At 44.1% G+C, this 23,911-nt stretch overlaps 1 protein-coding gene across 1 annotated transcript in view; it reads left to right on the forward strand.

The window, feature by feature from the left end:
- BEND7 (BEN domain containing 7) overlaps positions 1–23,911 on the forward strand; it is a 74,595-nt gene that overhangs the window by 12,918 nt on the left and 37,766 nt on the right. Inside the window, exons 3-5 of the mRNA XM_088025533.1 lie at positions 12,718–13,020; positions 15,510–15,632; positions 19,177–19,442. Of these exons, the coding sequence (XP_087881659.1) occupies positions 12,718–13,020; positions 15,510–15,632; positions 19,177–19,442 (692 nt within the window). The remainder of the gene's footprint in view (positions 1–12,717; positions 13,021–15,509; positions 15,633–19,176; positions 19,443–23,911) is intronic.

The raw sequence follows: 23,911 nt of genomic DNA on the forward strand, positions 1-23,911 counted from the left end.
TATCCATTACAGCCACTAATTGGATTGGTATTTAATTGTCCTGAAGTGAGGCCTGGGCGCCGGTATTTTTACAAAGTTGTCTAGGTGATCCTAATGTGCAGCCAAGACCTGAGAGCCACCGGTTTAGAATAAGGGAGGTGGGGGTCGGGGAGGGGACCGTGGCAAGAGCTAGACTGGAGAAATAAGCCAGGAGATGCAGAGCCGGGCTCCATCCTGAGGTGGTTGGCATTCCAGTGAGGTGTGTCACATAATGAGGTTTGCGTGTTTGAGAGATCACACTGGCTTCGGGCTGGAAGAGGGATTGGAGGGAGGGGCGCGACACTGGAGGCTTTTGGCAGTAGCCCCATCAAGAGATCATGGGAACCGGGGGATGGAGAGAAGTGGAAGGATTCAGAAGTCACAGTCAGCAGGACTCTGTGATTAATTGGCTGTGGGAGGGCAGGGAGAGAGAGAAGTCCCAGGTTTCTGGCTTGGATGGCTGGGTTGGTGCTCACGGAGAGTCAGCATTAAATACAGTTTTGGACGTGGATTTAAGGTTGCTGTTGCAAGTGGGGCTGTCCAGTGGGCAATTGGGTGTGTGGGTCTGGAGCCCCGAAGGAGGATCAGGGCTGGAATCCTCACATACAGATGGTCACTGGAGCCAGAGAGAGGATCGAGGGTCCAGAAAGGGTGTGGGGAGTGAGAAGGTTGCCCAGGCAACATCCTGAAAACCTTCGACATTTAAGGCAGGGCTTTTCACACCAGTGGTTGTGACCTGTAAGTGAGTCATGAAATCAATTTAGCAGATTGTCACCCACATGAGCTAACAACAATAACAGTAATAATAATAACAAAGATAGAGTAGAATAGAAAATGTCAGAGTGCATTGCACGCAGGAAGGATAAATTCATGAATCTTTTTTTAGTTATGTATGTAGTGTGCGTGTGTGTTTGTGTGCGTGTGTATGAAAGTATGTGAAATCATGAAAAATGTATTTCTTGCTATGAACTATGGTCATAAAAGTTTGGAACCCACTGACTTAAGCCATGATGGCCTTACCTCTGGAGATTTGTCATTAGTCTCACTCGGGAAAGACTACCACTCTCCAGGTGCTTTTGGACCCAGACTTTGCAGAGTTCCCTGAAATCCTTGGAAGAAAAAGGTGCTGTGAATAGGATCCATTTCTCATCATCAGTAACACTATTTACTTTGAAGATGAGACTATACAACAGCATGTATATTTAACTTGGAATATTTTAAAATTTTAAATGGCTGAAGAAATACAGTATGGCCAGTACTTAATCACGTTCATATTTAACTGATCCGCGATGTGGATGTGTAAATTGACGGCTCAGTGAGGGGAGATTTGTACGTCTGTATTAGCATTCTTTTAGAAGTTTTCTGTACAGGAAGGCAGAGGATCAGCATTTCAAATTCTATCGAAAAGGACTGTCTCTTTCCAGACAGTAAATTATGAACATTTTATCCCTTATTGAATGAAGGCAAGATTTTGGTTATGCTACTATAGGAATGTGGAAGCAGCTCTTAATCTACAGTCTTATTTAACCTATGTGTATTGCCACATTCAAAGACTTTTGCTGTGTTTCACAGAATCATGAACATAAATAAATTCTGATTGCATGTCTTCTAAGTATTAATATTTGGCTTCTGTAGAACTCACAGGATTCACAGGAACCGTGCTGCCAATTTAAAAGGAAATATCTGAACCTTATTCTCCTTTGTTAGAAACTAAGTTGAAATCCATTGTTTCTACCATATGTTTGTTAACCTAACTGGGTGGTTAAGGTGCTAACTAGTTCAAACAGCACCCAGTGTGTGTCTGACAGCTTCCTGGATACCATGCGGCTGGATTATTTTGTGAATGGCCTCCTTCCTGCCAGTCAGCCAGTTCCTTGAGCACTTTAGTAGGGTAGCTCATGGACCTTGGCACCTGACCCTACCCAGTTTAAAACTCTAATCTCAAAGTCTCTGTTATTTCCTGGGTAAAATGTATTCATCAACATTCAAACCTCTTAGCTTGTCATCAGGATTGAAAGTTGGCAGAGTTTGCCAGAGGGCCTGGTGGTACATAGTGCGAGCTCCATGAATCGTGGCTGTAACATTTTCCCCCCATATACTGCCAAATCACTTTTAAAAAGTACATGGGTTGGGGTGCCTGGCTGGCTCAGTTGGAAGAGCGTGTGACTCTTGATCTCAGGGTCGTGAGTTCGAGCCCCACCTTGGGTATAGAGATTACTTATGTACATACACACATACATAAACAAACTTGAAAACAAATGAAGAACACATGGCTTGTATGAGCTTCAAGGAAAAGTAATCTTAGGCCTGTACACCAAGAGTTGCAAAACAGACCGCACCCCAGCACCCTCTTTCCTTGACTTGCTGGCCACCTATTACTCGTTCTTGTCCAACTTCATCTTTCCTGGGTGACACCGTAAGCTTTCACATCCAAAGCTGCCACTATACCGAGCTTCAGCATATCATAGGGAGAAGATTATACATAATTCTCCTAGGTCATTTTTTTCTGACAAAGAAATAATACATATTAATTTCAAAACCATCTTTAAAGTTAAAATTGAGAAAGGTGAAAAGAAAGGTATCAAGTAAAAAGGAAAACATCCCATCCCCGTCACACTCTCCAGTAACAACCACTGTTAACAGTAGAGTTGTTTTTGCAAGCGTTACAATGCAAGGAAAAGGGGATCATGGTGTATAATGTTTTGTAACTTTTTTGCTTAACCGAGTCTCCATTTATTCCACAAGAATTGAGTGGCTAGTTTGAGACAGGCAGTCGGCCCTGGTTATAAAGTAATGAATGACGTCACCGTGATATCAACTCTGACGAGTTTACAGTTTGTCTTGTGCATACCTCCAAATGCCTATAAAAAGGGCTATTTCGTACTTTACAGGATATGTAAACATACACCATAATTTCATTACACCGACATGCCATGATTCACTTATATAATGCTCCACTGATAAATGTTTGGATGGTTCCCAGAGTCTCACGAGTACAATGATGCCCTTGTGAATATTTGTATATATGTCATGGGTGCTCATTGTGATATTTCTATAGGATCAGTTCCTGGAAGTGGAATTGCTGAATTTCCCTCCAGAAAGGTTCCCTACCAACAGCATATGAGAGTGACTGTAACCCTACACCTTCACCAAAAATGGGTTTTATGAATCTACAGTCTTTGCCAAATTAATAGACAAAGAATTTCACGTTATTTAATTTTCATTACATTAATAATTATGGAGATTAAGGGATTTAAACTCTTTCTCTTGTGAATTACTTGTTTATGTCCTTTGCCCAGTTTTCTATTTTTGGTCTTTGTCTTCCTCATTGATTTGCAAGACCTATCTCTCGTATTTGGGATTTTAACTCTTCGGCTCAATTATTCTTGAACATTGATTAAAGTGATGGCTTCTGACCTACTCAGTTAATGATGGCTGGAATTACACAGCCAAGGAGCATTCAGTTGGGCAGCCATGTTATGTTTATTATAAAACAAAAGTTCATTTTCCATCATACAAGAACATTTGAGGGAGAGATAAGCAGGCCCTCTCTTGGAATTGGTTGGGGAATTCCAGCGACTCTTTATATATCCTGGTCTCATGGAAAACCTCTGTTGACGTCCTATCATTTGCAGGATGAAGTAAACGCATCAAGGTCCTTCTGTTCATTTTACCCACCCAGTGCCGCAACTCCAGCGAAGCTAGCTTATTTACCAGTACCCGTTTTGTTTTTCTCTGTGTTCAGTCTTTGCTCATTTCCTCCTTTCTCTTCCCCCAGAAGGGCCCGTGGAAATGCCAGCCATCTTTGTTGACCAGCTCACATCTCACCATCTTCATGACACTGGCCATAGTCCTCCCAGTTTAAAATGGTCTCTTTCTCTCGGTTCCTGAACACTTGCAATTCATGCAATGTCCAAGGCAATTCCCATATAATCTTTTGGTTTCGTCTGTTCGGTCATGGACGCCAGATGTGTACTCCTAGAAAGTCGCTGGGGGCATTCAAAAGCCTGACTTAAAAAGCTGAGCCGTTGGCCTTCTGTAACTGTCCAGCCCTCCTCCCTCTGGCCAGTGCATCTTAAACTGCAGGCTTGTAACTGGTGCCCAGTGTTGTTCCACGGACTACAAGAACCTGTACATCTTGGTGGGTAGAGAGCAAAGTATAGTAATGGCATTTATTTTTTAAGGTAAAATATGAAGACATCAAATAAAATTATTCTTTTTTTTTTAAAGATTTTATTTATTTATTTGACAGAGAGAGAGACACAGCGAGAGAGGGAACACAAGCAGGGGGAGTGGCAGAGGGAGAAGCAGGCTTCCCGCGGAGCAGGGAGCCCGACGCGGGGCTCGATCCCAGGACCCCGGGATCATGACCTGAGCCGAAGGCAGACGCTTAACGACTGAGCCACCCAGGCGCCCCAAATAAAATTATTCCTTACTCCCCTTTTAGGACTTTGCCCCCAAACTTCATATAGGTGTTTATTCTCCTTTGTAGGTGTTCTTTGAGGGACACATTTGAGAAGCAGCGTGACAGCCCATTTTTTATAGCTGTCCAATTGGTTTATTTATTTTTTTTTGAAGTACAGTTGACATACAGCATTACAGTAGATTCAGGTGTGCAGCATCGCGAACAGACAATTCTCTACATTACACGGTGCTCACCGTGGTAGCTAGTCACCATCTGTCACCGTACAACGTGATTACAATATGATTGACTAGATTCCCTATGCTATACTTTTCATCCCCGTGACTTATTTTACAACTAGACATTTGTACCGCTTAATCCCCTTTACCTGTTTTGCTCATCCTCCTTCTACTCTCCTCGGGCAACCCCCGGTTCTCCGTATTTAAGAGTATGTTTCAGTTTTGTTTGGGTGTCTTGTTTTTTAGATTCCACAGGTAAGTGAACACCTATGACATCTATCTTTCTTCGTCTGATTTATTTCACTTAACATGATACCCCCCGGGTCCATCCATGTTGTGAATGGCAAGATCTCATTCTTTTTTTATAGCCGAGCAGTAATGGTGATGGCCCATTTTGAATCGCTAGTCCTTGCTTCATTTCCTGGTACGTCTTGGCTCTTCTGGCCCTTAATAGACACCTCAAGCTCTTTTTGCTTTGAAGGCCTGTTTTCCATCTAGGATCCATGGCATTCTTTCTCGGTACCCGTCCTGGCTTCATATGTTCAGCCTTAGGTAAAAAGAGCTCCAGCCTCCCACCCTGGCTTCCGGTGGCTTATCCTGGGTAAGCCTGCCATTCTTTAGAAGAGGGGCATCGTGTTTTTAAAACCGTTTGTACATTCACGTGTCTCCCCTGCTGGACTGCACACTCCTGACGGGGAGACACTGGAGCTTCTATCTCTTTTCTTTTCCTTTTTTTAGTCGCATGGTATCTCATATTTAGTAGTAGTACAGTAAATATTTATTGAATGGATGAATGAACCTGATATTCTCTAAATAGATTGGAAAGGAACTTAGTTGCCCTTTAAATGAAAATGCCATGTATATACTGAGCTGCTTCATTATTTGCACTTCTAAGTTTCAGTTTAAGAGGGTCCTCGCACATGTGCCAACACACACGCAGTTGGGTACTCCTTACCATAGTGTTTGATTCAAACAATTAAATGATTCTGTAGATGCTCTTTGCCTCCTTCCATCTCAGTGGCATGTAGACTCTTGTGTGGCGCCCGCAGAGTTCCTGAATGCACTCCAGGGACTGGTCCAGGAATGTGGGTTCTGACATGCTCTCTTCAGCAGGCTTTACTCTGCTTTATTGGGGTTCCACTGGAGGTTGCATCAGAGAAAAGGGCTCACTTGGAAACCATTGCTCTACAAACTAATGCTTTCCAGACCATTTTTGCTGAGGTAGCATCCCAGCCTTGCCTGTCCCTTGTAAATGGCTCTCAGCCCTGAGGGTGGCCAGTTGGGGACCTTGATAGCATCTGCATGTCAGGATGGGCTTGGACTGAGGGTGTTGACCTCAGGCCCCCCCACAGCACGGAGGCTGCTTCCCATTCCTCTGCCTTGAGACCCATTTGTTGAGATCTGTGCTGAAGAAAGCTGTAGCATTGGCAGGAGGGACCCTGTCCCCTTTTCCTGTTCTCTCTCTCACTGTCATTTGACTGACTGTGGGTGAGTCTTTCCTACGGCATGGCTCTATGCTGCTTCTACTGGTGTTTGAGAAGAGATAGTCGGACCATTTAGTATCAGCCCGGGTCATCTTAGTATTTCTTACTGACGCTCTCAACTCTTTTCTCTTTTAACATGTCATTACCTGAAAAATGCAAAGAGTTTTAAAGCATTCTTTATTTTTTAAGTATATTCAGTGTCGTGCAACCACCACCACTATCCGTTTCCAGAACTTTTTCATCATCCCAAACCAAAAATCATTCTTGTCCCTCCTTCTGCACGTGTTCTCAGATGCGTCTCTGCTGTGTGGTTGGTGCGTATGAGCTGGAGGGGTCAGCTCTTGAAGACCATATGTTGCCCAGCCTCCTGCCTGGAGGCTACGGTTCGATCCATTTCTCCTTTGGCGATAAAGAACAACGTCCTACCCATAACAACCCATAGTGTACTCGAAGACAAGTCACTTGGTAACCATTTATTTCTCAGTGAGACACCCAGCTCCTGGAGCCTGTCCTTCTCCCTTTAACCTTTCCTGTTGGCTTTTCGTGACCTCTTGAAGACTCTCAACAACCTCTTTAAAATAGTACAGAACTGGACATGATAGTATAACAAGGGTCGACCAACACCGAATCTGGGGGAAGTGTCCCTCGGTTCCTTAAGATTCTGTCAGTCCTCCAGTTGAGGCGTGTTGCCGCGGGTGGTGGCACCCCTGCAGTGGGCTTGATGTAGGGGGTGGGGGGATCGAGGGCTTACAGATGACTCACCTCTGGCCAAGGTGACCGCTGCTCGCCCTAGGGGTCAGGAGCCCAGGAGGAACGGGGTGACCCACTTTGCCAGCTTGGAAACAGATGAGCTCATGGCTCTTTTCCTGTTGAGATGGGGGTTTTGCACTGTCTTCACACTAGATTGATGGGAAACCTGGCATCTCTGTATGAGGTGCCCTTCCGCCCCTGGAATTGTTAGTGAACCCCAGGGGCTTACTCAGTCCAGCGGGCCCGCGACTACTGGTAGTGGTAGCAACTACTAGCAGGATGGCTCTGGAGTCAGCTCTATGTCCCAGCCATGAATGCGGCTGCATTCCCAGTCACCTGCTTATTATCAGAATTTTCTTTGTTAGGGCGCCTGGGTGACCCAGTCGTTAAGCGTCTGCCTTCAGCTCAGGTCATGATCCCGGGGTCCTGGGATTGAACCCCGCATCGGGCTCCCTGCTCCGCGGGAAGCCTGCTTCTCCGTCTGCCACTCCCCCTGCTTGTGTTCCTGCTCTCGATGTGTCTCGCTCTGTTAAATAAATAAATAAAAAATCTAAAAAAAAAAAAGGAAAAGAATTTTCTTTGTTAGAACTAGGCTCATTATAACTTCACTCCACAGCAACCTTTTTTTTCTAATTCCCTGCCTGGTGTTAGTATCCATCAGTCACCCAAGCTAGAAACCTTGGCATTCTCTTTCCCGGGTTCCCATCCTTCACCAGCCCCACCGTCCCCATGTCCAGCCCAGCACCAGGTATGTCTGATGAAGCTTCTTCAGGGTCTCTCTCCAGCCGCACCCCCCCCCCAGTCCTGGCACAGACTGTCAGGTCCTTCACTCAGCCTTCAGCAATGACACTGTAACTAGTTTTCTCTCCCCACGCCATGTTCCCCATAGTTTTGCCAGAATTATATTTTCTACAGGAAAGACCTGATTATTTACTATCCTTCTACTGAAAGAGATAAGAATCTAAAATTACCCAGAGTAATAACCCAGTATCTCCAGTGTAAAATTATTCTTCCTTCGCCTGGCATGTATGGCCCTTAATGGGATGACCTCGCTCTACATTTCAACTTCATCACCTATCCTTCCCCTCAGAGAGCTTGCGCCCCTGGCACACAGAACTGCCATTGAGGAAGAAGGGGGAAGAGGTGCCCTGGGGCATCAATTCAGTCAAGAGTGAGCTTTCTCCTGGGGCCGGAAGTGCGATGTTTTGGGGAGCCACCATCCCCAGCCCCAGTGGGAGGTGAACAACTTTCATGCTGGGGCTTCAGGAAAGCAGGACTGTCAGGGAAGGTCTTTAGCTCTAACAGGAAGCAGAATCATCGGCAAATAGTAGGACAGTTTGCTCAGTGAAGTTCTGGGGCACACAGTCAACAGAGTTGGGGGCAACAGGCCAGGAAAAATCAGGACCATTTTTCAGAACAACAATCAGTATAAAGCAATCTGGGTAAAAAATGTCAAGAGATTTGGAGAGGGGCTCTCTTTTAATTTGTACTGGATGAGACCCAGAAAGTGCTTGATAATGTTTGTTGAGCAATTTATTTCTGCTACTTTTTCACTCCACTCTATTAATATATTATTTGCTTATAACATTAATATTACATTTAATTCTCCTGGATTCATTCAGGTTTCAAAAAGCCATTTCTTTCATTCACTTAGGAAAGTTTTATGGAATACCTACCATACATCTACATTAGAACATTTGTAGGGCAAAGATATGATGAGTATTCTTCACGAATCTTCATAGTAAGACATTTAGAGATAGACATAAGATGTTTACGTATGATCTCTCCCTATATGTTTGTACGTTACCATCTTTTTCTTTTATCATCCCAGACTGTGAGTAATCATGGTCTGTGTAGCATAGTCTTCTCTCCTGGGCCAAGTTAAGAGAGATCGTGTGTGATGACTTACTTCTGTGTTGCAAGACTTTGTATGTATTATTATGCATAACCATCGTATGTATAATAGTTATTATACACCTGTATATTGTTTATGTAAAAAAAAGTGATCTGGTAGAGTCTGGAGATTTAGCCAAAGTTAGATTTCATTCTGCAGTTTTTTTTTTAGACCTTGTCCAGACTCTCAAAAGGATTTCAGTTAAGGTTGTTTTACCTTTTAGTAAGATTTCCTTTTGTCTTTCCTAAAAAGATTCAGCCTCTTGGAGTTGAGTGTAAGTAAAGACGTAGATAGATTTGGAAAGAAAGGAAGAAAGTGCAAACATTTCCATATAGAATCATGTTTGTGGAGCTTCCTCTTCCTGGCATTAAACATGGCAAAGACAATGATCCCAACTGGAAAGACAAGTAGAAGTCAACTAACGCTTCCCATCTCAATCTCTTATACACTTTTCACCATTTCTTTTTAAGTCAAAGAACTTGTGTCCCCTCAATTAAAAAAAACAAAAGAACAAAAAACAATGGGCTCCTCTGGGACGACAGATTAAGCCCACTTTCTCCGAGAAGGATACCTGTGACTGTCACTCTGTTAACCTCTTGTAACCAGCATCCCTCTGCAGCTGCGTCTGTGTGCCCCTGGCTCAGACCTTCAATGTATGACTCAGGAAGCTGAAGTCTGGGAGTTGGACGTCAGCACAGTTGGGAAGGGAGTCCAGTGCGGGCCTGTCCACTGAACCACACCAGCACCTGCTGGCTGAGCCTCCGCCCACCCTCCGCCACTCACCCTGCTTGCTGCGTTCGGCACCCACTCCATCCCAGTTTATGTCAGTTCACTCGGATGCTTCTGTCATCCCTGCTTTTGGTGTCCAGCTCTCATTTCTGATGCTCTGTCCCCTCTGCCCGCACTGGGCAAGGCCGCGTTTCCCCTCCCTCTGCCCAAGACCCCCGTCGCCTGCATGTGTAGCGGGGCTCCAGGACCTCTTCCCAGGTGGCATTTTCAGGGCTGCTCCCGGCTTCTCTGGCCAAAGCAAGGACAGTTCAGTTACCCTGACACCATTTGCCCACATCCATCTGGTTGTCATCTAGGGACACCCGGCCTGTCTGTTCTGAGGAGCTTTCTGAGGTCAGCCTTCCTCAGCCTTGCCCATGGATTTCCCCTCGTTGACTCCTACAGCTCTGACTTCTGCAGTTCTCCGTCTTCTGTCCTTTGAGATCCCTCACAGGCAGATAGACTGTGCACGGTCTCCTCAATGAAGCCCGTCGGGGCTGCCGTGGCCCCAGCTGTCCTCCTTCCTCGGGCCCCATCGGGTCCTCATTTGTTGTAGTTTGGTGGGTTTTTGTTTTGACTTTGGAAGAAATGTTTCTAAACATTGCCGGGACGGCCCCCAACCAGAGGCTCCCTTTATACCCTCACCTCCTCTTCTGGACTCAGGTCGGATGCTGGTCCTCCACACAAACATAGAGAGCATGTGAAACTCAAGTGGCCTGTTCATTCTGGTAATTTTCAGAACTAAGAGACTCAGGTCGTGACAAAGCACATTTGCTTTTAGCAGGTTCCCGAATCCTGTGACTTTCTTTCTCTCCCCCTGAAAACAGCCCTTTATCGTAGAGCTCAATCTCCAGAGCAGACGGGGAGCCTCTGAAGAGAGAGCATCCCTTTAGCTGGAGGTGTCAGGGTCCGTGTGGAGAAGTGGGTTGGCACTGGCTGGAGAAGCAGGCTGAAGGCGGCCAAGCGGGCGCCCGGAGAAGGGGGCATGGCAGCCACCAGCCGTGCCCGCTGAGATCAGCGCGCTGCAGCCTCTGATGCGTGCACAGCTTCCTGCATGGAGAACATGGAGGATGAAAACCCCACAGGAAAGAAGCTTCTTGCCCAGACTGGGCTGTTCACCAGCCGGAAAAGTGTGTGTTTGGGTGCTGAACTGACAGCACGTTTGCGTGCAGCTTGCCTTCGGGATCTCTCCCGGAGCGCTTCCAGACACAGCCCCTGCCCTAGACCTCCTGAGGAGGTCGTTGATTTTGCTGGCTCTGCATTTTTTAAATCGTGCTTAGTCATTCATTCTCATAAAATCTGGACTATCACTTACTGTTTCTGTGTTGTCATTTTCACAGGTGTTTGATGTAAAAATAGTTTCATTACGAATGAAAATATTTCTCCTCTCAGGCAGATACCAACACATAACAATATTGTAAAGTTGGAAATCTGTGTCATTTGTGTTCACCCGTGTGAGCTATTAAAGGCAGAACTAATATTTTTATTACCTTTTAAAAATTGGAGATACTTATTTCAAAGCAGTATGTAAATTTTCCTTATCTTCAGTAATATATCCATGTATTAATTAGCTAAATATCTAGCTGGGCAACACAAAATACCTGGATTCATTATACAGTTACCAGTTCTACAGAGAAATCTGGCTTTAAACGATGCTAAGTGCATTAAAACATCATTATATTAAATGTGCTGCATTTATCTGCAGGGGCTGTGCTTTTCCTGGTAGATACTTTCTGTAGGCCTTTTCTTTTTATCATAGTTTAAATTTCAAGCATTTAATGGCATGACTGCGTGAGTCTTTTATTTTAACACCCAGATTAGAGAGAAAACAATCCTGGCATAAGACTTTCACTTTTCACCCAGATTAGAGGGAAAAAAATCCACTTCTCTCAGTCTTTGGGAAGACACCTGCTGATGCACAGTGTAAAAAGTTAGGATGTTCAAAAATAGCTCCTAATAGCATCCTCTAATGTTATTATTTATGGAAAATATTTTATATCTGTATAATTTTAGAGTTTTCTTTAAGCGATATTTATTAAGTACTCCCAGTGCAGTACAGAGATACTTTAGTTCAAAAACAAAATCCCCTTAGGGAAAAGGAATCTTAAAGTCATTGTAAAGGTTCTGGAGATCTGTTGCACAACAATGCAAATATCATTAACTGAACTGTGCACTTAAAAATGATTAAGATGGTGAGGTGCCTAGTGGCTCAGTTGGTTAAGCGTCTAACTCTTGGTTTTGGTTCAGGTCATGAGATCAAGCCCCTCATCGCGCTCCCCGCTCAGTGGGGAGTCTGCTTGAAGATTCTCTCCCTCTGCCCCTCCCCCCACTTGCTCAGGTGTGTGTGTGCACGCACTCTCTCAAATAAACCTTTTTAAAAAAATGATTAAGATGGTAAATTTTATGTTATGTGTTTTTTAACCATAATTGAAAAAAAAAAAAAAAGAAGGCACGTAGTTACAAGGTGGAGATGGCAGTGGCTTTGGTCTGGGCAGTTCCAGGGATGCGTAGTTGCAGGGACATCTCCCCCGTGAGTCAAGGCTGGAGAAAGACAAAGCCCTCTCCTCCACTGCCTTGGATGTCTCTCTGCTCCTACACTGTCATTTCTGAAGTTGATGCCTCCACCAACAGTGTCGTGCTAAGGTGCTTCCTGTACCAGCAGCCCATCCTCAGAAAGCTCTATATCCCAGCCTGTGCCACATATTCTTCCTGGTACTTGGACCTGCCGGCCAGGTTGGTAAGCAGGCCGGCCGGCCTCCACGTCCATCCCAAGTGAACGTCTGCGGCAGATCCAAGCCCAGGCTTTCAGCCCTGTAGTCCCATCATGGGGGGTCTTTTGCCTCAGCTCCTTTTCTTATGACACCCTCACTCAGATGGAATTTAAGGTGTGTTCTTCACACCTTAAGAGATGAAACCCGCTCAGAAAAGTTCTTTTATCCTAAGAGAATTTAGCCAGAAAGTTAAAATGAGATGCACCAGGAATATGATGGGTTTCTTCAGACCATAGCCAGTTTTCTTGCCTTTAATTTTTATAGATTACTTAAGTTTCTGCATGTGGACTCAGGAATCTTACCCATTTCCAAGGAAGGGGTGTGTTTTCTGGCGGTGGATTATTTTTTCTTCTGCTCATGCACAGTGATCTCTTTGGCCCGTTTCCATTAGGAGATGAAAGCATGGAAATTAAAAAACAAATCACAGGAATGAGGAGATTACTGAATGACAGCACTGGGAGGATCTATCAGCGCGTGGGCAAAGAAGGAGAAAAATTAAAAGAAGAACCCCAGGATTCGGATTCAGTCTGGCCTCCGCGTTTGAACTCCTCTGCTGAGGCCCCACAGAGCCTCCACCCTTCTTCACGTGGTGCGTGGACTGAGTTAGCGCCCCCCAGCGGGCAGTTCTCAGGGCAGTACGGCACCCGCTCTAGAACCTTCCAGAGTCAGCCCCACAGCACTGGGAGCTCCAACGGTATGGTCACGATGCGACATTGAGAATGCTCGTGGGGGCGGTGGGGGGCGGTGTCCAAATGTGTTTTACTTCTAAGTGTTCACCATGGTTTTGAGTCCAAACGCAAACACTAAACCCTCCCCTAGTCCCCTGCCTTGGCTGAGTAACACAAAGAGTATAAAAACCAGAATTGAGAAGCAAGACTAAGGCTCTATATTAGAAATAACGATTTCTTAGTAGAGATTTTAGCCCTTTAGAAAGTGAAAGCTATCATTTGCCAACACACCGATACTTTTGTCACAAGAGACTGAACATTAGGGCAGAAGGAGCTCCCCTTTGTCATCAAAGGGAGCTTCTGGTCATATGTATATCATTAATACATCCTCTTGCTTCCTTTTTTGCTTTTCTTCATGATCACAAGGGTTGTGGTGAATGGGGGGCGGGGTGGGGGGGACACATATCCCAGAATCCTAGTGACACCTTTGCTTTTATGGCACATTCCAGTAACTGCAGCAGATGATCCTTGTGGTAGGGCTTGCTTCATTAGGGCTGAAAATTATCCCTTTAGAGTAAAGTTTCCTTAATTTAAATTCCTAACTGTTCAGAAAAAAAAATTAAAAGGCAATTTTTTTTTCAAAGCTTAAAAAAATTGGATAATTTTTTTTCTGGACATGTTAACTTACCTATCTAGTAACCTTGGATGTTAGTTGTCCCACAAATTATATATGGGTGTGCAGATCTTTAGTTTTCAGAAAGAGAACAAGAAAAAGCAAGACTGCTTTCCTTGAAAAGTTAAGGATTTTCTTTTTCCATCCATTATTCCTTCAAGAAGAAGAGAACTGTTTTGATTTTTTTTAAAACACAATTTGCAGTAACCAGTTCAGAAGCATGAAAAGCCATCCCGAGACACTGCTGATGAGACAGGAGGGACCCCAAGAGACGTATGGGAGTCTTCTCTTTCTCTCAGTATTGCATAAGCCAGATCACATTCATGTGCTGGCATGCTTCCAGGTTAGGGGGACTTGGCTCTTTAAAGACTCCTCCATAAAAATGAGAAGTCAGTTCTCCTTAAAATTAGAAAATGATTTATAACCAGTTGGAAAGGGTTGGTTTTGTCCTCTAAAAACGACAAAGACAGTACTTAGTGACGAGGAATATTCTTTAAGGCCCTCCTAATTCGACTACCATGGAAGAAACGGCAAGAGAATTAGGACACCCCCAGGTGTGTATGAAGTTAGTTCACCCCACATCAGTAAGTTTTGGGTGAAGAGCATTCTGTTTTCCAGTATGCAACAAGGATGGTGGATTTACTTGGGGAAATGTTATTAACGTTCAAAGTTACAAACATAAATTCCCCCATATTGGTTTGGAAACAGATTTTTTGTGATTATTGTTTGCTTATTTTCAGTAGAAATTCATCATATACAACTGTGACTACTTTGAATTTCATTGAAATTATTTGCAGTTTTAAAAGTTGTAACATCTCAGTTTGCTGCAACTTTGAGTGTAAATAATTACGCTACTCCAAGCATTAAGTTGTCCGTACGTATTTTATGATTCTGCCGTGGTGAAATTTTTTATAGTATCCACAAACAATGCATACTGTGGAATTAAAATTACACTTAATGTATAACAAAAGATGCAGTTGGATCCATGCCTTCGAACCTTCCCCTTGTGCCTGGGGACAACCTAAGTGACAGCATATTCCAGTTCCCAGTGTCGGGTTGGAGGGAACGCTGCAGGAAGAGGGATTTTCCAAATGTTCCACTGGATCCCGAGGACAAGGGGACAACCTATGTTTACTTTAATATGATGGTTTTACTAAGGAAAAGATACTAAATTGAAACAGATAAGGAGGCTAAAGCGAGGGAAATGTAAGACATAGGGAGGGAGAAAAGAGGTGTGAGGGTCTCCTTGACTAAGGTGGAGAAAAGCCAGCACACCGAATATAGCCTCCCATGTACTCTGCCCCCACCGGGCTCTTCCCCGCCCCAGACATCCCACCCCCAGAGTGTTCTAAAAGTTTTAATGTCTTGACAGTTCTTAATTTGGGGAAATACTAGAAAAACTATTTTTTTTTAATAGACACATTTGATTTTTAACGTGAGATTTTAGAACATGCGGCCACGGGGTTTTTCTGGAAGGCCGTTCTCAGAGTTCGTGTTTTTCTGCAACAGAGTGTGTGTTTCTAGTGAATTTTTATGGTGCTGTCACCTGAGATGCACTGGTGTGACACTAGGGAGGCCTGCTGTGACCGCGAGCGCGGGCACACGTCCGTGCGGCCTCCAGCGCCCCGCGAGACGCACGCACCTTACGGCGCAGAAGCCTGGATAATTAGATCAAGTCGGCCCCCGACATTCAGGTGGTAACAGGTATCGGGTACATTTTCCTTAGGCACTGTGTCATAATAACCGCACATGCTGTCAAGATACCTTCCTGTCCCCCCCCCACCCCCTTTATAATTTTGTTGTTGACGTTTGGAGTGTGCCATTCTTTTCTTTGATGCTTAGGAGAAATTCCTGCCGTGAATTCGTCCGTTGGATCCAACTGCTGTACTTGCAACTGCCAGTCAACGTTGCAGGCCATCCTCCAAGAACTCAGGACCATGCGGAAATTAATGCAAATTCAAGCAGGTAGTGACACCAGGCCCCTGACTTTTAATGCCTTTGGCCTCTTCAGTTGGGACGTTTATTGTGCTCTTAGTATCTGGTTCTTCTCACCTTGCTGTCTCGCTGTGCATTTTCAACACGTTTTTCCTTCAGCAAATCTAACAGGTTTCTCATTGCTGATACTACTACCCATACACTCGCGTGCGAATGCGCCACAAAGTTCACCCCCTCATCTCCGAGTCCTTGACGCGTGTCAGTTAACTGAATTTTGGAACAGTCATACGGGAAGGTGGGCATAGTTCTTCAGCTCACTTTCCCAATGTGAGTGGACAGGGAAGGTCACTTCAGGACAGAAGTGTGGCTGACTCCTCTTACCTCCCGAGGTGCTCCGTTTGGGGGCTCCGTGCACGTCAACAACCCCTACTCCCGTCCCTGCCCCTTGTGGGGCACAGCGTGACAGTAGGGAAGCCGCGCATTGTCGTACAGGTGCTGCAGGGCCGTCTCGGGAGCATGGGCTGTCCTGGCGAAGACTTTCAAGAGCGTAAGCACATGAGGTGCTGCCTCTTAGGCCCTGTTTGCGGCTTGTCTCCCTAATAGCATATAGAAGCCTGAGGACACCGCGTGTCTTGTCTTCCTTAGTTACATGACGCCTCTTTTGTTCTCACTCGTGTTAGTCAAATGGAAGGGTGGAAGAGCGGTGAGTCTGCAGGTTGGTGTCAGAGTCCCTGTTCTCCTCATGAGGCTGTGTGACTTCTCTGCGCTCAGATTTCTCATCTGGAGCTGGAGCATTAAGATCTAACTCACAGGATGGTTTTCAAAACAGAATGAGTTAGTCAGTGTAAACGAACTCTGTAAAGCATGATATAGGCAGAAACTATTTCCTTAGTGTTCTTCTAAAGACCAGGAGCAGGTTCATAGAAGTCTGGGTCACCACCACAGCGGGTGTGGTGTCTAATCTCAACTCAGAAATGCAATTTTTTGGTCACAGGTCCAGAAAATAATAAATCATTTCAATAAGGCCTCCTCTGGTGAGGGAAGACTGCTCCTTGAGCAGGAAATAGCACAGTCAAATGTGGCCCATCCTGCACTGTAAAGAGATTCAGGAAGGTCATCGTTCAGAAATCATACTTGGTGCCATTTAGTGAATTCTAGCAAAATTGTAATGTTCAGTGATGTGGTTTTGATATAAAAAGCTTAATACGTAAACACACCACCACCCAAGAGCGCAGGAAAGGAAGGTGAACAAAAGGCCCTCTGAAAAGCAACATCTAATTGTATGTGCTGAATTTGGTTTTAGCCCAAGGAAACAATAAGCATTTTGGTGAGGCCAGTAAGTGTTCACTCATCTTGTTCCACCACAGCAACCCATGTTCTTATTGACCTGGCAAAAGTTAACATCTCTTAAATGAGGAGCACAGAAAGAAAGTCTCCTTCATGATGTACAGATTCTTTTCTTGCAGGAAGAATTTGTTAGCACTTAAGAAAATACGCATATGAAATTCTGATGATTTATTTTGTTACTTAAGCTCCTTACTACCGAAATGGCAAACTACAAATTGCAACCATTTAAATCCTTGACTGAAGCCCTTTTGGAATCTATTAAGTAAATGCCACTTTGTCACCGTGTTTTCTTTTCTGAACCTTTACAGATTAGGCCAGTAAATGATTCCAGAGTTTGTAGGAGAGCAGAAAGGATAAACCGAAAAAATTACTCTTCTTTAATTTCCTTAAACTTAAGAATCTGTGTTGTGTGGGTAGACTGACTTAAGGCTTATTGCCTGTAACACGTAGATTTAAATTATATTTAGAAAGTTTCACCTTTTCTTGAGGAAGAAGACAAGGAATACGATGAAGGCATAAGATCTGGAAGCAAGAGAGGACTGGTGTGCCTAGACTTGCCAGTGGAGGAGAAAAACTCACATAGTCCCTGTGTTCTTTAAACCCAAAGCATTTTCACTTTTACTTTAAAATAGCAAAGCTTGGAGAGGTGTGAGTTCTAGACCATTGAAAACTGCTTCCCTTGTCTGTTTGACTTTGGGCGTGGAGACCTGGCCTTGTGTGAAAGTCCAGAGAAGAAGAAAAATTCTCCACTCAGGCTTATACACTGGAATCACTTGAGGAGCTTTGAAAAAGATCTCAGTGCCTGGGCGCCACCCCTACAAATTCCAGTTCAGTTAGTGTGGGGCAAGGCTGAGGCACAGACTTCTTTTTTAAAAAGCTCCCGGGTGATTCTAACGTGCCGCCAAGGTCAAGCACCAATAAACTAGACTAATAACTGCTCAGGTGGTTAAAAACCTTTTCAGTGCTCCTATGCAGTGCAAGTAGTTGTTTCCTTTCTTTTTTTTTTAAGTAATCTCTGCACCCAACGTGGGGCTTGAATTTACAACCCCAAGATCAAGAGTCACATGCTCCTCCAGCTGAGCCAGCCAGGCGCCCCAAGTAGTTCGTTTCTAATACTTGTAAATTTCTTGCCAGTGTAGAGATGCAAATACCAAGTTCAAAGTATAAATATCCTTTATTTGCAAACTGATAGGAAATGATCCATATTTATATGCATTTAAAGATCTTTAGTTTTCATTTGGCTTCTTTGTGTAAAAAAGCAGGCATATCCTATGATCATATTTAGTAAGCCATATTGATACATGAAGATTTAAATAATGATGCCATATTTTTCTCTAACACTTTCCATCAGAATATTTCTGAATGGTTAACAAACATGACTTGCCAAAGTACATCTGTGAAAACTATACTTACTATCCTTGGTTTCCTTAAGTGTAGATTCAGTACTGATACTTGGTCTTTGTTCAGTGCTTTTCATCTTTGGAACTCCACCTGTTTCCGGATTTTGCTGGTCTTCTTAACTTGCACAGAACTATGTCATTCCTATTTTTCAGCTACCTAAAACCAAGGTACGGAGGACAGCCTGGTCAGAATGCAGTACTGAGTGCAGTGCTGTGGAGATGGTTTGTGTGTGGACAGTATGGGTTTGTGAGGAAGGAGTAACTGGCCCTGATAAATGGGCAGCAGGCTTTGCCCACGGGTGTGCTAGTCATTCCAGACTCATTCTTTAAAAAATGGTCATCATTGCTCAGTCTTAGTCCATTTTGTTGCCTGTAGCTTGCTAGCAGCTGATCAGTTTACCCTCAAAGGATGATTAGAATATTCCTGAGTTTGGCTTACCAGGAAGCACGGACAGCTACACCTGAACGTAAGTTCTGAGTTCCCATTTATATAAAAATGTCCTGCGACTTGTAAGATCACCCTCAGATGTTTTTCTGTGGCTCAAAATCCGTTTCTTCCACAGAACCCAGTGGTAGCAGTAAGTGTGATGATTTACCAGCATCGGGGACAGAGTTTTCTCTGGGTTGCTCTTCTGCATGTAGAACTCGAAAGTGCTCCAGAGAAGACATTTGGTGTCCTACAGGTCCCACAGGAGATTGATTTTGGTCTGCTTCCTTGACTGAATCCCATTTCGGTCTCAGCTTGTGGAACATGTAGATTGACGGGTGATAACTTCTCCCAAGTGAGACTCAGGTGCCTGTACCCTATTTTTGTTCATTCTTCACAGTTGGAACCCCAAACAGACAACAACCCCCGATTTCCCTTATATGCTCCCAGCGAACTGCTGTCTCACGCAAGAGAAATAAAAAGAAAAAAGTGCCCTCAAAGACCGTTGAACCTCTGAGTGTGAGGCAGAAGCCTGGCGTGTTAGAAACGGAGAAGAAGACAGCCGGGGCCTCGGAGCAGCCTGGCCCCCAGGCGGCCGAGCCTCCCTCGGCAGGGGAGAACCGTGTGCTGGGATTCGGCATTGTCATGGAGTCGCCTGCCTCCGATGTAAGTCCATGTTCTCTGGCTACTGACGCGAAACTGATGTCACTTGCAGGACTTTTATAGCACTAATACACTTTCCCCTAGCTGGTTCCTCCCAAGAACACTAGGGGAACTTGCAAAAGACATGTGAGAATGAGGAAAGGAAGACCACTAATAATTTTCTTGCCTAGAATTTTCTCTTCCCAAAATCTTCTACCTTCTTTATTTGAATGTGCCTCCATTCTTTATCCCTGCACGAAGAAGGGTGATGGAGTAAATAATCTGCTCACTAATTTCTTTAACAGTTTTAATTCTGAAGTGGCCGTTTTCAATTTCCTCAGCGTAGAGAGCTAAAAGAATATAATTAAATCCTTTGTAAATGGGCATAAATGAACAGAACCTTACAGATAAGGTCACACCTTTCTAGAAATACAAACTAATAATAAAAAAAGAGCAGTAGTGCTAATTCTATTTTATAGATGCAAGCCACACTGCAATTAGGTTGCAGTGCCATGCCATTTACTCTGTGTAATGATAGGTTAATGCTCTGCAACGGTTTTTCTATTTTAATATCATAGCTAGAAAGTCGTTGCAGTCCCAGATGTTGGATGACATCGAAGATATCCATCCAACTAGCCATTTTATAGCCATCTGACCATAAACTGATGTCTTTAAGAATATGCCATCTTTGTAACTACGTACTCTATTTACAATATCTTTAAGTACATTGATGCAAACCCCGTTTTGTTGGGGGAGTTCTTAAAATAAACAAGAGTGAGTGATCTATCATTATCAGTTTGCATAGGATGAGAATCCTGCTGAGAACACCCACAAGCCTATATGGGATTGGAGTTCGGACCTACCTTTTAAACTTTAAATAAAAAATAATTGCTATTTTTTAAAAAAAGTGTTCCCTTTCAACTTGCAGAAAGGCAGTTTGCTAGCATGTATCCACGTTGGGTCTTTACTAAAGGGAGGCGACTTTCTTAGGCTAGAAAGTCATTTGAACTATTATCCAGTCCTTAGTGTGAAAGGGTTTTCTTGTTTTTGTTTTTTACCTTTGAACACATGCTAAAATTATGAAGCAGTTCTTCTCGACTCAAAACTTAATTTTAAAAAAATCATTAATGATGATAATGTTCTACCCCAGGCCAGTCTGCTGACTTGATTATATCATACGCTTATTGCAACTAAGGCCCCGGTTTCAAAACCCAGGTAGATCACATATTTGGAAACAGAGGTGAATTATTCCACAACACAAAGTACATTCAGTCTTAAGCAGTTTTCATAATACATTTATATTTTTCTTGAACTTTCTAAGGGTTCTTTTCTGATAGACATTAATGTATCAGGAGCAATCATTTGAATTGTGTAAATCATCTCCTAAATGGGTCGCTCTAGTGCTAATAACTGAACTTTCTCCTTTATTTTTAAGCTCCAAATATACTTCAGAGATAAATGGAGGAAGATCTGATAAAGGCCTTATGTACATTAATAAAAACAGAATAGAATTTTACCAATATCAGCATTATAATTTGTTTACATGCCAAATAAAAATAAATTGCTTTTTATTCATGATTATTTTTGCTAACAAGAGCTGTTAAATGTAACAAAGCGCATTCAGAATTGTCCATGAAAACTCAGTTAGGTGTTGATTATCTTTGACCGAAGAATAACGTGCTTCTAAAAGCAAAAAATAGAGATAATTATCTTTACATTATCCAGCTGATATGCCATTTGATTCACCTGTTCAGCAGAAACTGTAACCGCACCTGGAGGGCTGTGCAATGAACCCCTTCATCGGGTGAGGCCGTTGTGTCCACACATAGTGCTCACTGGCATTAATGAGCCTGCTTCCAAGGTCCCTGGGCAGGGATCAGGAGGGGTGTATGGATTGACTCCCTTAGGTGATGGAACCATCAGTGCAAAGGCATCCAAATTTAGGTGCCCTTCTATTCTTTATTATTTCTTAGCCACAGTCCTTTTAAAATTTGGTGGAAGTCCAGAGGAGAAAACAGGAAATATTACAATAATCTTATAGGAATTGTTCTATAAAATGGATCTGAGAAATCATAATATAATTGGATACATATAAGTGGATGGGAATTCTGCACTTGTGTATTTGAAGATGGGCCCTGGGAAGTACCAGCATTGGGAGGATTAGGTTCAAAGCTGTGGGACTGGGCGAGTGGTCCAAGGCCGCTGGAACGGCCGTCTGGCCAGCATTGGTAGTGGATGATGATAAAAAGGTAGGATGGGGCCAGGTAGTGAAAGCCCAAATATGCCGTGCTGATGCCCTTGACCTTCATCTGTGGACACTAGGGAGCCATTGCAAGTTTCAAGTAGAGGAATGATCATACTTGTGTCTTAAAAGATTGGCAAGTAGCACTGGCTTGTGGATGGTGGAGAGATGGAGAGAAGAGAGTAGAGACAAAGAGCCGGGAGGAAGACAGTTACAGTCGGTCGGGCGTGGGGGGTCTACACGAGCAGCGAGCCTGCAGAGAGAGAAAGGAGGCATGTAGGACGTGCCCACACACAGAACTTGGTGGCTCAGTCGAAAGCAACCCCCACATTTCTCTCTTGGAAACCAGGTTAGGCACTGGGTTAACTGCGGTAGGGGAAGCAAGGGCAGAAGCAGGCCTTCAGTTCCGGCTGGGAAGCACCAGTAAGTTTAGTATCGCAAAATGGTCCTTCGATGTTTGGACGGCAGGAGAAAGATTAGAGCTAGAAGCAACGAGAAAAAGACACGTAAAACCTACGCTTTGTCAGGTGTAAAAATTCACATTAATTTCTTCTAATTTACAGTGTATTAAGTCCTCTGTTTTGCACCGTGACTTTTAGGGTCACCCGAATACAGACTTGTCTAGGGGCCACGCAGGGCCTTGCAGGGAGACCACCCGTCATCTGAGCGACAATGGTTACCCCTACTCAGATGTGGAAAACTACTGCACTCTCGTCAAAACCAACTGCACTGCCCCTCAGAGTGTTGTAAACACTAAATTATAGAGAGCAGGTGAGACTGTCCTCCTGCAGTGCCTGGCACATAAAAGGTACTCAATAAATGTAATTTAGTCTGCACATGACAAAGTGTCTTCATTTGCGTGAAGCACGATATACAAAATAAACTTTTGAAACTTTAGGTCTAGGGCTCCAGCTTTAATTAGAAACCTCTCTTCACCTTAACTCCCCATTCCCTCATTCTCTCCTCATTACCCCTCTCAGTACCCCTGCCCCCCGGGCTCCAACGTAATTCTTTTTTTTTTTTTAAGATTTATTTATTTATTTGAGAGAGAGAACACACATGTGCTTGCATGGGAGCGGGGGGCGGGGCACAGCAAGAGGGAGGGAGAGAATCCCAAGCAGACTCCCCACTGAGCATGGAGCCCAACGTCGGGCTCGATCTCACAACCCTGAGATCATGACCTGAGCCGAGACCAAGGGTCGGACGCTCAACCGACTGAGCGCCCAAGGTGCTCCCAACCTAATTCTCTTTTATAGAACTTTCTATACTCGTCTGTAATTATTTATATGATTTTCTTCCTTCCAGGAAGGAATGCCAGTTTCTCCAGAGCAGGGGCTATATGAAAATAGTGGTATTTGTGTGCCACACTCTGCTCAATAATTTTATATCGCTTTCATGCTCACTCTCTGAGGTGTCATTACTGTCCTCGTAGATGAGGACACTGTGGCACAAAGGGCTTACGTAGCCCGCTCAGGTTCACAGCCAGAAAGGTAGAGCTGATTCTCACACCCAAGTCTGCAGCTGCCCTTATCCACCGAGTGACACACTTGGGCATCCGTTCTGGGTCCATTCCTGTACATGACCCACACTCAGTAACCAGTCACAGGATGATCGTTGTATGAGGAGAACCGAAAGGTTGGACTAAGGCAGTTTACTCTGTTTATTTGGAAGGTTCTAGGAGAGAAGTGAATGGTTAAATGTGCAGGCTCTGAAATCAGGCTGCCTGGGCAAGAAGCTCAGCGGGGTAACCCCTTGCCTCAGTTTTCTGTCTATAAAATGGGAATAACAGTAATGCTGACCTCCTAGAACTCGCCTGCGGAAGAATTAGATGAAGTAATCTACATGAAGCACTTAGAATAGTTCCTGGTGCATTTTATTTATTTATCTATTTTTTAAAGATTTTACTTATTTATTTGACAGAGACAGCGAGAGAGGGAACACAAGCAGGGGGAGTGGGAGAGGGAGAAGCAGGCTTCCCGCTGAGCAGGGAGCCCGATGCGGGGCTTGATCCCAGGACCCTGGGATCATGACCTGAGCTGAAGGCAGACGCTCAGGACTGAGCCACCCAGGCGCCCCCCCCGGTACATTTTAAACACTCAATAAATACCGGTTCTTTTTTAAACTGTAGCAGTCCTAACTAAGTACCTTATAGGGACAAATCTAAATGTTTGTTAAATAAACTGAAGTGTACATATGAATGAACAAATACACATGAATAAATAGTGTTTATAAAAATAGAGTGGCCAGAAAT

This window comes from Eumetopias jubatus, unplaced genomic scaffold, assembly GCF_037043125.1.
Source record: "Eumetopias jubatus isolate StellerSeaLion01/CBP00866 unplaced genomic scaffold, mEumJub1_p1.0 scaffold_8, whole genome shotgun sequence".
NCBI classification, from domain to species: domain Eukaryota; kingdom Metazoa; phylum Chordata; class Mammalia; order Carnivora; family Otariidae; genus Eumetopias; species Eumetopias jubatus.